The 15,000-nt window shown below is 37.0% G+C and overlaps 1 protein-coding gene across 1 annotated transcript in view; it reads left to right on the top strand.

The window, feature by feature from the left end:
* The window catches only part of LOC119598706 (mitotic spindle assembly checkpoint protein MAD2A-like), a 10,785-nt gene extending 811 nt beyond the window's left edge, over positions 1-9,974 (top strand). The window contains exons 2-5 of the mRNA XM_037948476.1: positions 6,697-6,843; positions 7,104-7,233; positions 7,684-7,790; positions 8,708-9,974. Coding sequence (XP_037804404.1) covers positions 6,697-6,843; positions 7,104-7,233; positions 7,684-7,790; positions 8,708-8,874 — 551 coding nt within the window. The 3' untranslated portion in view covers positions 8,875-9,974. The remainder of the gene's footprint in view (positions 1-6,696; positions 6,844-7,103; positions 7,234-7,683; positions 7,791-8,707) is intronic.
* Positions 9,975-15,000: the final 5,026 nt, after the last annotated feature.

Here is a 15,000-nt window from a genome sequence, read left to right as displayed (position 1 = left end):
TGAAATTGGTGTTTATTAAATCAGTAGATGGTGTATGGAAAACAGAATAATAAGAAAGCTTTACATTCATTCATCAACATGTCCAGGTTAGACTTCTTGGGGGTTTAGCAGAGTTTCAACTAGCCGCTGCCAGCAGGGTAAATGGTAAAGGTTATGTGTATAGATAAATAAGTGAAACGCGCAAAAACCCTCATCTGCATCGGCTCCATTGCCTGTGAAAAATAAATTGAATGGGTGGGGAAATAATTTATTTATTTCCAGAAATATGGGGGAAAAAACTCCTAACTGTAGAGAGGAATCCAATTATTTCCATTTGCTTATTTTTTCTTCTTCTTCTTCTTTTCCTTTTTCTTTCCTTTTCCTTTCCTTTCCTTTCTTTTCTTTAGAATCTGCATTCCTAAAGTCAAAACTCTTATGCTTCTTACATGATTATAATTTTAGCTATATTACGGTTTCTTATTTGTAAAGACCTGAAGTGCATTTGATCACACCTGTTGCATCAATTTGCACATTGCAGTTCTAGACCTTATCACACTCATATAGCATTATGCAAGGGTTTTGGAGCCTTATTTATTTTTTAATTTATTCTTCTTCCATGGTAAATGGGCTTGACTTTGATGGATTTAGCTCTTGATTGCTGAAACCTGAGACACTTCTCATCAGTGATCTTATAATTGCAAATTGAGGATAAAAGTTATTAAATAAAAATGTTTAGTACTTTTAACAGTTTCTTCAACCCTTATGACTGGCAAATAAATGAATGAAGTGGGCGACACACCCTCCAGGTTGGCTTCAGGAAGGGCATCTGGCCATAAAAGATATCTGCTAGAACCTTATCATATTCCTTAGCTTTATCCCATATAAGAATGGCCTAAAGAAGAAGAAAAGAAAAAAGCACCTGCCAGGATACCATGTAAACCCAAAATCCAAATCTAAACCTTTCCTACTTTCTATTTATTTGCTAGAGGGGGGGGGGAGCCCATCAAACCCCCTTTATTAGCACTTTGTGCCTAATTAAAGAAAACATGACATTAAGGACTCTGGCTGTGTGAGAGTACTGTGGACTTAGTCTCTGAGCGGTGTTATGCAGCAGATATTTTCATCGTTTTGCAGTAAATACAAGGCCGCTGTACCTGTGTTGTTTATTACTCTGTTTTATGCTCAGTAAGATAGCAGTGTCCATTTTCATCTATCTCTGTGCATCACTCTCAATAACATTAACTGTGAAGTGTGTCGGTTGAACTAGATGTGCACTTTATTGAAAAAGAGCCATAAATAATAAATAGATAATAACCAGTAAGTAAATAATAACCAATCACACATACTTTGGATTTAGTTGGGTGACTGTCGTGTCATTGAAAAACTGGCAGAAGGCCAGGTGAGAGGAATATGTTATGAAATATTAGGCCAGGGTGACAGTGATGATTCATCATGAATGCACTAAGGTCTTGGAGGAAGATTTGACTCGGTGGGCATTTAGGAAGGGAATCTTTCTCTTGGAATGTACCTCTGCCTGGAAGAGCCCCAGGGAGGACATCCATGCTTAGGATTCCATTCTTACCCACCATGATTAGCGGCATTTGGATTATACAAAAAAATGTTTAAGTGACACAAAGAACACACTTTCATTTATTGTTTTTGTACAGTTATAGAGTTATAGTTGTTTAGAGATAATATGAAGTCTGTTCAAGTAAAACATTTACTTACCATCAAGATATAGCATAACAAATGATAAATATAGACAGTGGAAAGTGGCAAAATAGTTCAAAAAGCTTATGGAAAAGGAAATGATATTACAAAAGGGAGGCAAGGAGCCTTGATACCACACATTAGTGTTTGTGTGGGCTGGAATTAGAAGCCACACACTCAGGAGAGTCACCACTCAAACCTAATACCTGGATTTTGGTCCACATGTGGGCTTTGAGGCACCTGGATCCAATGGGGTGAATCAGTAGGCCAGTTATAAGCAAGGACGGCTTCATGTTGCTTGTTGTTTGTGGCTTTGGAAGAATTAAATTTGTTAGTTCAGCCAGTTCAAATCCAGGTTTTCTATTATGAAGAGTTATATTTATTTACTGTATTGATTGTGATGTAGTATGTGTCAGTGATGCACATGGAAGTTATCATTCAGAAAAGTGGTCCTGAATATTTATGAAGGGCATCTGTTGGCCTCTTTTCCATAGCAGCACAGACACTGCACACATGATTTAAAATCAAATATTTTTCTTCTTTTGAATATAAATGAAGGTGGAAATCAACTACATGTCATAAAATTATCATCCTCCACCCAAGAATCCCAGTTTTCCATAGGCCCCCATAATCAACTGGATTGGAAGGAGTAGTACAATTACAGAAATTAAAGGACTGCAATAGATATAGATACTAGATTTGTTCAGATCACATCAAAATACACAAGAAAATAATAACATTTGAAAACCATGGCTATCCGCCTCCTTTTTATCAAAACATTTTGTCAGGGAACCATAACTTGCAAGATGTTGAAGTCTAAGCTTTAATGGATAGTGATATTATTTAGGAAAGTAAGTAACCCTAGCCTGGCATCTGCTAATTGTGTGGTAAGAAAAGAGATGGATATTTTACTCTACAATATACATAGGCATCATTCATGATAGTATGAATGATGGAGCATGAGACTCTCCTAGATTATAGCCAACTTTTCCTATTTGTGTAAGAATCTTGTTTGCTGTTACAAGCTTTCATAGTTTTATATTCAGCTTCTTACTCATTTTATATGACCTTTGATGCCTAGTATATTTATTTGTTTAAACCATTAACCATTCTTTCTTGTTTATTGCAAGTTGATGTAACAATGAGAATGAGGATCTCTGGCTCCTGGTACCAGCGCTCCAACCCGCATCGCTGGACATGGTATAGCGATACAGATACAGTGGCCAAGGAGATCGATCACATTCTTATTAGCACAAGATGGAGGATCCTCCAGAACTGCAGAGTTCCTAGTTCTGTGGCACTGACCGTAGGCTGCTTGTGGCTACCGTACGGGTCCACTTCAAAACTCTCCGTCCCTCCAGTGGCCACTCTAAGGTGATGCACTTGGACAGACTAAGGGAGGAGTGTGCCCGTGGGTTCACTGTGGCGGTCTCTGACCAATTCACAGAACTTGACAACCTAACGGACCCAGTTATGTGGGAATTCTTCAAGCGCATAACACTAGAAGCAGCCCAGGAGTCCGTTGGCATACGCCCGAGGGCAAGGCAGAAATTCATCTCCCTGGATACATTGGAGGCCACTGAAATGTCGCATGGCTCGGCTGAATGGTAACCAGGTCTTGCGTCACTCCTTGGTGCGTAGAGCTCGGACACTGCTGAGAAGGGACAAGGAACAGTTCATCAGGAATCTTGCTGAGGAGGTTGAATGCCATTTCTTGGTAAATAACCTTTTCCCTGCCAACCAAGCCCTGAGAAAGCTGAACTCTAAGCCCTCCTCACAGGTGACTGCAGTCCGATCAGTGGATGGACGGATCATCTCAGATCATGTTGGGGTTCATGAACGTTGGGCTGAGTATTTTGAGCAGTTGTACCAGGTAGACCCTCCAACAGTTAGCTTGGATGTCAATACCCTGTGCCGGACCCATCCATCAGCGAGGAACCTCCTACCCTAACAGAGGTTAGGATGGCAATTTCCAAGCTGAAGAGTGGTAAAGCTGCAGGCATATGTGATATCCCTGCTGAACTTCTTAACCCATTGCCGACGGGTGGCATGTACGTACATGCCATAGCATGGCGGGACCATCTGCCGGGGGCACGTACGCACATGCCATAGAGTATGCATGGACATGCCATGAGTTTTTTTTTTTTTGTTACAATCACGGCAAAAGATTATTTTTTTGCCAGTGAAAGTGTGATTAAGTCGGTACTAACACTTTCTCATTTTTACCATGCAACAAACAAAAAAAATGCAACAAACCGACAATTTCAACTCCATGATGCCACACATTGCTTATTTTATTCGGACTATAGACCGAATAATGATCAACTATGGAGTCTATATAACAACAAAAATGCCCTTCAGTCTCGATTTATAAGGAAGTTTGGCAAGTAGAGACTGTAAAAAATAATGAAAATTGAAAATACAACATATCTTCGTAGTATTACGAAGAAACGGCATGGGATGCTGGTATTTGGCATGAGTGGTCGCGCATGCTCGGGCGACGATATAAGCCCCCGGCAGCGAGGCCCAGGCCACTATGAATGCTACCCGTCAATTATGGGTTAAGGCTGGGGGTGAACCTATAACTTAGTCTTAACTGCCATTTGGCAGTCTGGTACCATTCTTCCTGAACTGTTGAGGGGTGTGGTCATTGGGAGTGTAGCAACTACTGTGGCATTACACTGCTCAGCATAGCAGGCTAAGTTTTCGCCCTGAGTCTCAGGATCTCCACTATGGGAGATCCTGAGACTCAGGAATTTTGACGCAGATTATTGGCCTAATAGCAAGCCTTTATACTTTTCAACAGCTGTATGGACTGGATAATGGGCAGAGCTACTAGCCAAAGTTAGTGTGGAGAAACACTAGGCAATATCAAAGTCTCAGACCTTGACTTTGCCGATGATGTTGCAATCCTATCGGAGTCCCTGAAGTCACTGGTGGTGGCTCTTGATGCATTTAGCAATGAGGCGAAGCCCTTAGGCCAAGAGGTATCCAGGACCAAGACCAAGATTCAGTTGATCCATACTTGCAGCAAGGATATTGAAGTTACAGAGAGTTTTACATACCTATGTAGCGTAGTCCATACCTCTGGGCTGTCAGACCAAGAAGTCAATAGACGGATTGGTCTGGCAACAGGAGCCATAAACTTGATCAACAAGAGCATTTGGAGATGTCAGTACCTATGCAGAAGGACCAAGCTATGTGTCTTCAAGGCCTACACCATGAGACTGGTATGGGACCTGTTACTTGTATAATCCGGGATTGCCAACTCAGGCTATATGGGCACCTAGTTCGTTTCCTTATGGATGACTCTGCCCATCAGAAGGTCTCTGTGAGAGAGAACCTTGGGTGGAGGAGGCCTGTGGGACGACCCAGGAAGTCATGGCTCGGGCAGCTCAACAAGATCTGTCGCGAGGAGTTAGAAATGGGCTGAGGGCCTGCCTGGAGACTCACCATGAGGTAGCCTCATGGTTGGAAGCGAAGGGTGGATGCGGCCATGTGCCCCTGTCGGCGTTAGCCCATTGATGATGATGATGATGAATGTAACAAGTTTGGATTATTTGGCTTTAGGTAAAATGGAGGTAGAACTTCAGTGATTGCCATGGCTTACAAACTTTCAACTCAAGATTAAGCATAGACTAGTTACTTAAATGATATTCAGTTGCTTGAGTGGTCTACACACACTTATCTTACCTGAATGAAGCTTTGTTGGTCTTTTGGCCACTTGAGTCATTTTAAGGTGTACCTCATTTACCATGAACAGGTTATCAAGTATGGCATATTTAAAATCAGGAGGTGATCTTATGTAAAATTGGAAGGATGATCCATGAGAGATGTATTTACAGCTCATTTATGTTTTTTATATACCAAGCTTAGCATAAGTTTAGTGTGCATAATCGACAGTAATATATATACACATTTATTTTGGCTTTCTTATAGGAGAAAGGGAGATTGAGTTTGTATCTTTGAAATATTGGATATTTTACCAGCATATTGTTGGAAAAGGGCCAGTTTGTTTCATACATACTTTCAAACATTCATACATATGAGCTTGTGATGTCAACAGATTTATGTATTCTAAGATAGTTTTCTTCTGTGACAGTTTTTGTAAATTTATTATAGCTACAAAGGAAATTAATGAACCTCGATATATGCAGTCATATAATTGTCAAGTTCAATTGTTTTTAACTTTTGTTTCCAATTTGCAAAATGTATGACAGGCCAGTGTATTAATTGAGGGCTAGTGTTTCGTGAGTCACAAAGTCTGTTAATGATCCCTCCTCAAAAAGTAAGCTTAAGTTGAACAGTTTACTTTGGTTTAGTCTTCCACTGCAAATCAACATTTTGACACATGATGTACATAAAATCCAAATACAGATCAGCACTCATAGAAGAACACCTAGATGCTTGTTTAAGTCTTTATGTAAGTAACAAAGCTGGTAGATCACACCAGAATAAGAATGGTAAAATCTTTCTGCCATGAATATGTTGAAAATTGAGATTATATCTATTTCAAAACATCCCTCTTTGAAGGTGGTTATTTCTACAATATTATTCTTATATGTAACTGGTTAAAAAGCAGTCTTGAAAATGCTGATACATTTATCCTAGGCCTTGCATATGATTTTTCTTGTTTCTCAAAATAAAATCTCTATTGAAATTTTTATTAATCATGTTTCTTAACTATTATATGAGTCGGAAATTTACAGGTAGATAGGCATGTACAAGAACTTGGTAATATGCAAGGTCCACCATAACATTTCAGTTTTGCTCCCTGATATATAATCATTTAGCTATCAAATAGTAGAGGCATTCACTTCCTGGAAAATATAGTTACTGTGATTTCCTCCTACCCATTACTATAGTTATATTTGTGCAAAAAGTATGTGGCTAACAACTGTTCCAAATCAATTCATAGCCTGCAAATGGCATGCCCAGGGTAGGTGTAATAGACATTTGTACTAGCATAATAGTTCTGGCTTCATTGTAGTGTTGTCTATGTTGCAGATTTTGGAATCAACAGTATCTTGTACCAGCGTGGTATCTACCCCCCAGAGTCCTTCACATTCCAGCAGCAGTATGGCCTCACTCTTCTTACCACAACAGATGAGGGAGTGAAGGAATACTTGAATAATGTCTTGGCTCAGATTAAGGGTATGTCCCTACAAATTTGTGCTTTCATTGAGGTCTGACAGTTGATGGATTTGCTGTTGTTCATATAGGTTTGTAAACTGTAAACTTAATGATAATCTAAATAAAGGAAAGAGAAACATGTTTATAATGTAAACTTTTGTAAGGAAAGTAATATTTGCTGATTTGACTTTGCCAAGAGATTTTTTAAAAATAAAGTATGTATAGTACTGGATCCAACAGCAAGGATGCAGTCTATATAATATGAATTGTTATGCTTACAGACTGGCTTGAGCAAGGAGAAATTCAGCGACTGGTACTTGCTGTGAGCAATGTTGATACCCAGCAAGTTCTAGAGCGATGGGATTTTGATATCCAGCATGAGCCAGGATTTGGCCCTCAGTCTATTAAAGAGTAAGTTGGTGGTTCGCTACCGCACACGCACATGCAGGCATGCATATATGCGTGCACGCACACACACACACACACACACACACACACACACACACACACACACACACACACACACACACACACACACACACACACACACACACACACACACACACACACACACACACACACACACACACACACACACACACACATACATTAAAACAGACACACTAAAACACACACACACTAAAACACACACACACTAAAACACACACACACTAAAACACACACACACTAAAACACACACACACTAAAACACACACAAAACACACACACACACACACACACACACACACACACACACACACACACACACACAAAATACAATCAATGTTTGCAATATCTTTTTAACCATTGTTCTATTTTTGTGATTTAATCTGTATTTTTTATTTTTATTTCTTATTTAAGGGGTAAAATTGGCTCTAAAGACCTAAAAGTGATCCAGAAAGAGATGAGAGATGTTATCCGTCAAATCACAGCCTCTGTGACCTTTTTACCTCTACTTGACTGTGTTTGTAAGTACCTTAGCATTTTTGGATTATCAATCTGTTTCTTGTTCTTTTGTTTATTTATGAAAAGATAGTATAACAGAAATGATACAGCATTTTGAATACATATGTCATAGTATATTTTTATTAAATGTAGGTCTGATATGTTTTGCTACTTTGAGCACATTTTGCAAATGTATGATTTTAAAAATGCTAATCATTTAAGGCCATATCATTTTTTCTTTCAATTTTTGCACTTCCACATGGATCTGAGGCTTTATATAATGTTTTTGTTAGTAAATAAAGTATAAGTAATTCATGGTAAGCATAATCAAATACTCTAGAATATTTCTCTTTAAAACATAGTAGTCTCCTGTGCAAAATTATATTTATTCAAAATAATATGTCATGTTTTTGAAAATGCTTGTGATTTTGAGGACCTTACTGGGGACAGCTTGTACATACATGCTACATGCCATGCCCACTGTGATATTAATGATTTTTACAAATAGAAGTTTCTACAAGTGTATAATCACATAGGATTCAAGTACTAGTAATACTTATCTCACACAATGACCCATTTCATTTTCTGGATTTTTGGAAATCTCTTTTATCTTATATTGTTATTAGTGATGTTAATAACATAATCGTAATTATAATAACAGCATAGATATTGATATCACTAAATAAAAAAGGGCCTAAAAATGCCAGGAAACCTTAAATCAGGCAAGGTCACAACGTGACTCTTTGGTGGCTAAGCACTTATAGAGCTAGGTATGTGTAGACATGGGGTTAACTTGGCAGCAGTGCTATGCCATTGTGATAGTCATACTTATGGAAACAAAAATTGACAGAAAAGGTACCAATGTGGTAAAGCCTTTACTGATTTTTGTGATTTTAAAATCACCAATTTATTTATTACACATAAAAAAATAACATTTCAGGTTCCTTTGATTTGTTAGTTTACACACACCAAAATGCAGAGGTCCCAGACAAGTGGTCAGAGTCAGCTCCTTGTTTCATTACAAACTCTCAAGAAGTCCGGCTGAAGTCCTTCTCTACTTCAGTCCACAAAGTTGAAGCTTGTGTCAGTTACAAGGTGGATCTCTGATTGATGCAGGTGCAGCTTCTTGGGTCCTCATCCTTTCAGCATGTAACCAAATCTTCAGAGAGGTTAGGTTTTTAGGCATAATAATATCTCACATAATTGGAAGTTCCTCTTTAGATCTTGCATTGTAGCATTCAAAGATAGATTCTCTTTTTACTAAAATGAGTGTATAAATTCTATAACTTATCCTGTACCTTGGAGACTTTTCAGGAATATGTACAGGACTGTGGCCAGAATTCTATCTTTGGTGATATTGTTGGTAATATAGAAAATTCAAGTAATTTCATAGAAAATCTTGTAGTAAAGAACACTTGTTGTGCGTTTATATGTAGATACTCAAGGATCAATCCAAGGAAAGAAAGATTTTGTTTCTGGAAGTTGATCCTAGATTCATAGGAAGCTCTTGTCTATTTATTTTAGAAAAAAAAAGCTTTACATATGCTCAGTAGATAAGGCTTACTTTGTAGGAACACAAAATATGCTTGATTTGTTTTTCTTATCTGTTCTGTCTTTCTTGTGTGATAGTCACAGTTTGTAATGTAAGTTCTCTTCAAGGAATCTATTATTTCCAAAAATATTGTAATAATTACTTAAAAAAAATATTCTGGTGCTCTTCATAGTAATTAGATATGTAAGTGAATGACTGGATCCTGATTCTCATCCTTTAGCATTAGCATTAAACAAGTTCGATATGGTGTAGTTGGTTATATGTGGACAGCAATTTCCTCCTACAGTGAGCTAGTAAGTGAAATGCATCAGAGTTCATTCTTTATTTTGTGTTAGCAGTCATGGATGCTGTAGATATTATGTATCAGGGAAGGCCCAGCCAACTTGATGGATTATGGTTAGAATGTGAGGTTTTTAGAATACATTTCTTTTTTCTTGGTCTAGAGTCTGGTTATTTGCAAGAGTAGTTGTGTTGAGGTGTGCTCATATACAAACTTGCAGTGAGAAAATGTGAAATTTGGCAAGAAAGCTTAATTTTTGTGTTTTAACAGATGGAAGTTACATGTCATAAGAAATAAACTGTTTGTATTTTACAAGTATATTGTTTATATATTGGCATTGTTTTAAGACTTTTTTATATAAATTTCTGTAACTAATATAGAGTATTTTTTCTTTGTTCCTTAATACTCAAACATTACCCCCTAATGCCAGGCTACCAGCCATCACACAACAGGCACACTTTTGTGAGTGCCTATTGTATATTACTGGATGGGTGGCACCCATAACTGAGTCACCTTAGCTATCCCAAACAACCCCCTCCCCATTCCACTTCTAGCCCAATCAGTCTTTCTTTGCAGCTCCTGGCACACAGATATGATACATGAAAAATTCTTAAACTGAACTGGCATCTGAAAATTGAGAGTTGATACCAGTGTTTTATCACTGTTTATCTGAATTAACCCAATGCCAACAGGTAACAGAAATTTCTGAGTGTGATGAAATCTGGTGATTTCTGGCAACAGCCGGACACTGGGTGCAGGAGTCCACTATGAAGCAGAATTTCCCACTCCACATGCTCTGGCATGGCGCTCCATGTACAGCCATACCCTGCAGACCAAGTGGTATGTTATGATGCCTGTACATGTGACCCACACACTAGTAATCAATTATTAACCCAGTGCTGACAGGCATGGCATGTATATACATGCCATGCCCACTGTGAGTTTACTTCATTAATTGTTTTTACATAAAGATGGCTACACTTGTACTAAGTCACCAGTGAGCCAATTACAAGTATTGCCTGTCTCGCCCATTCACCCAGCCCTTTAGCTTCTGGGCTAAAGGGCTGGGTGGTAACGTGTAGGCCTCTTATTCGAGGGGTCGGCGGTTCGCGCCCCGCCCAGGTGTGAGAAGTTGCAATTGTCACCTGGAGCACCACGGCGGGTAAGGACTAGGTTCAGCCGAATCAGCTCCAGCTGACACACGTGAACGAGTTGGCATTAGTCGACACAGCCCGGGCTCCTCTCATGGCCATATCGGACTTATCCTTATCCCATTCACCCTTTTCCTTGGTTTACGAAAATATTTTACAGTATTTTATTTTTGTTTTTCCCTCCAATTCAAGGAAAGGTGAAATCAGGTAAGGTCACAAGGTCTACTAATTGACTCCTTTATGGCTATGCACTAGCAGAGCCATTTATGTGCAGAGACATTTCCTGCCCATCTCACCTGTTTATCATTTTACTGGATTTTTAATTTTTATTTATTTATTTTTTTATTTTTTTTTTCATTTTGCTAAATGTAACAAACTCAAAAATAGCGGAAATCAGGTGAGGTCACATAGGTCTTCTGGGAATCCACAAAAATCACTTTAGGGGGGGGGGGGGGGCTTTCTTACATGGGGCTTCACTCACATGGCCCACCCAATCACTATATTTTGAATACACTGCTAATGACCTTAGATATTGATGTGGCAGAAAGTTTTCAATAAATAAAGAAATAAAAAATATAAATAATTGAATATGAAGCAAGGAGAGAAATTATTTGAAAATTAAGAAGCATATGCTGATGTCTAATAGTTAATATTTGAAAAGGTAAACTTAACCCCTGTGATCTAGATGACGTGAACATGCCATCATGGGAGAATCTGGCTGTGGCACAAATTTGCTGTCATGAGCATTTTGGCGGAAGGCCGGGGTGAGGGGAATGACTCAACACAAGTGCACAAAGCTCTTGGATGGTGATTAGACTCATTTGGCTTTTAGGAAGGGGCTTTGGCATTATTTTTATCAATAAACAAGTGCAGACTGTGTTGTCCATGAAGCCAGGACTGGAAGAGCTCTGGCTTCAGGGAGGATATGCTATTTCCACGCTCAGGATCCTATTCCTGCCCACCATGACCAGCAGTGCAGGTTGTATTATAGAAAACAGAATATTATGATTTAAAAAATGACAAATAACAAAATGTTACTTGGTGTTACTATTATTGCACTGAATTATGATGGTATGGAGTCTGTGCAAAGAAAACGGTCTATTATCACCTGGTTAAAGCAAATCAAATGATTAATATGGACATTGGGAAATGGGGGGGGGGGGGGGAATAGTAATAAATAAAAATAAAAAATAAAATAAATGTTTATGCAGATAAAGAAAATAACATTACAAAGGGGAGGTATGGAGGTCACAGCACACGAGTGTTCATTTGTGCCTGGACTACAAGCCACATACCCAGCAGTATCCAGTAATGTAAGCCTAATTCCTGTATTTCGTGCCACATGATGACAGTATAGCATCCAGACCCAATGGGTTAAATAGTGATCTACATTTATTTTTTTTTTTTTTTTTTTTTTTTTTGTAAGTATTAGTTGTTTTGTGTTGAGATAATTTAAAGTAATAAATTTCATGTAAACTTACAAAAATATGAGCTATGAACAGATCTGAGAGGAAAATAATATGTTTTATATAAAAAAAATTTAATTGTAAGAATAACAGTAGCCATCCTATGAGTGAAGAAATGTACATGAGTAAGTATAAAATATATATTGTATGTAGGTCTCCCTTCAGCCAGCCTGAGAACATGAAGGTGTCTTGGATTTGTCAAATATGCTTTGTCAGTTTAATTAGTATGAATTAAAATCTAACAACTTTAAACTTTGATAAAGACATACAAGTATGTGCATATAAAGTTAGAACTTTTAAGATTTACACCTATTTGGCACTGCACATTATTAAACAAGTCTAGTAGTAAAGATTCCATAATAAGAAGATTCAAGCCAGAATAAAGATATAAAATACATAATATGGCAAAGTAAGATGCCAAGGAGAGACATTAAAATATGATTACAACTGAAGGTTAAACCTATCAAAAGGGATGTAAACATTATTTTTATACATGTAAAACTAAACAGAAGCCTTTAAGATGAATAACATGGACCTCAAAATATATGACTACTCACTTGTTTCAGGTTATAAGGAAAGAAAACTTACAAATTAATTGCTAAAAGTCTAAGCTACTTACAGTTAATTATGGCAAGACAAAATCTACCCAAATCAGATGGTTTATGTAAATGTACAATGGGAAAAATGGTTTGATTTAAATATTCTATTGTTCTGTTTTCAAAAATCTGTATTCAAGTTTGGCAGAAAATATTACTAACCAGAAGTCTAACAAATACCTTCTATTTCTTAAATTTCATATGTATTATATAATCCATTTTTTCTATCCTTTTATGTTTATAGTAATATAAAATCAATATTATTCTCTAATATTCTGACAACTAAAGTTAAAATTATGAAAACGTATTACATCACAAGGACCTCAGATTTACATAAAATTGTTATCTGCAACTAAAGACAATTGTCCATTTAAATTTCACAATGCCGTGATTTAATAAAAAATGGATATGTAGAACCCATGAGGTTATTAGGCTTTGATGGAATAGTTTTCAATTATTTTTCTAAAGTAGATTACCCTTGACCATAATATAGAAAATCACTGATTCTAGTACTCTAATCCTGAAGGAATATTAATGATGTTTCCAAACTTTAGCAGCAGCAATAATACATTCCAAAACATATATAATTCAATCTTATTTATTTTCTACCCCTTATGTACACGAATTACCATTACCTGTCCATGCATTTAATTATTTATGACTGGTAAACACTCTCCGTGGAAAGGAACTGGGGACCCTACCACGTACTCACTCCAAGAGCATCACAACATGAAAAACTACAATTCAGTATCATGCTGTGACCACGGCAGCTCAAACATGAACCTACCGTAAAAAAAAAAAAAAAAAAAAAATCATTACCCTTAATTTCCCCAGAGTAAGTGTATACTGATTGAACTTATAAAACACAATAATTTACTTACAGCAAATTTGCTACCTAACTTTATTAGAGATAGACAGATAATTGATATACATATGTGGTTCTTGTGAAGCCCAGGTATGAGCACCACACTAATACTCATATTCAGAGACACTTGGGACACCTGAAACAGGTAGCTGGACCGGCACCTTGAGCCCATCAGCCAATCGCAGACTGTCTCGACTGTGATTGGCTAATGGGTGCAAGAAGCCAGTCCAGCCTTCCACATCAGGTGGCCCATGTGTCTGAATATTAGGTCAAAGATGGATCAAAATAATTGAATATAATCATAATGACAAAGAACTCAATTTTGTTAACACAATTTTCTCATTTGTTCATCAATATTTTTATCATAATTCTTGCTTTTACTAAAAAAATCAATTTGTTAAATTCTCAAAGGAACATCCTATATTTTGAAAATTAACATATTTCTGGATATTAAGTTTCTGGAAAACAATGCACATCATTGGCAGTTATGGACTACATTGGAAGACCTTGTATCAGTGGGCAAATGAAAAGGTTAGAATTAAAAATAAAGTAAAGGAATTAAAGGGGGGGGGGAGGGAAGCTAAGAAAAAAATCCATGAAATAGAACTATGTGAAAAAAGGACAATTCACTACTAAAAAATCCTTGTTGAGGATCTAAAAAAGAGATTACAGGTTACATCCATGAATTGGCAAACCTTTAATGCTGGCAATCAGTGCTAAATGCCTGGTAGGTTGAAGGAAACAACACAACACACCTTCAAATTCTTGCCTGACCTAGAGCAACTCATTTAGTATCTTCATCTGCATTTATTGTATTTTTGTGGGGGGAATATTTCAAACTGAACTAAATTAAAGCTTGGTACCTAAAACAATAATCCAGTACATTTTAAATATATATTTCTTCCAAGTGTCAATATATACAAATTATCTTTACAAGCAGCGAGAAAATAATTTTTTCTGAAGAAATGGTTATAGTAAATACTATTTTTTAAGCTGTTAGCAGAAGTAAAAAGACCATCATATCTCGACTCTCATTGGTTGACATGAGGGGAAAAAAAAAGATAAATAAATAAATCAATCAACAATTGTGGGATTAACAAAAAGCATCAATATATTTGTCAGTTGGAAATTAATATTGTTTTATGCCTTGATTCACTTTTATCTCCAAAGTTTATAACTGACATTTGAGTAAGCTAATAAATAAATAAATATGGATTTACCTATAAAACATTAAGATTCTATAAATAGCATCAGTCAAGGATTTTCTTCTGCTCAGCTGAAAAAAAGGTTCTACATAATTCTTAATTACCAAATCTGGAATGT

The sequence above is a fragment of the Penaeus monodon genome, chromosome 41 (assembly GCF_015228065.2).
Source record: "Penaeus monodon isolate SGIC_2016 chromosome 41, NSTDA_Pmon_1, whole genome shotgun sequence".
Taxonomy (NCBI): Eukaryota; Metazoa; Arthropoda; class Malacostraca; order Decapoda; family Penaeidae; genus Penaeus; species Penaeus monodon.
This window is presented reverse-complemented; position numbering and strand designations above follow the sequence as displayed.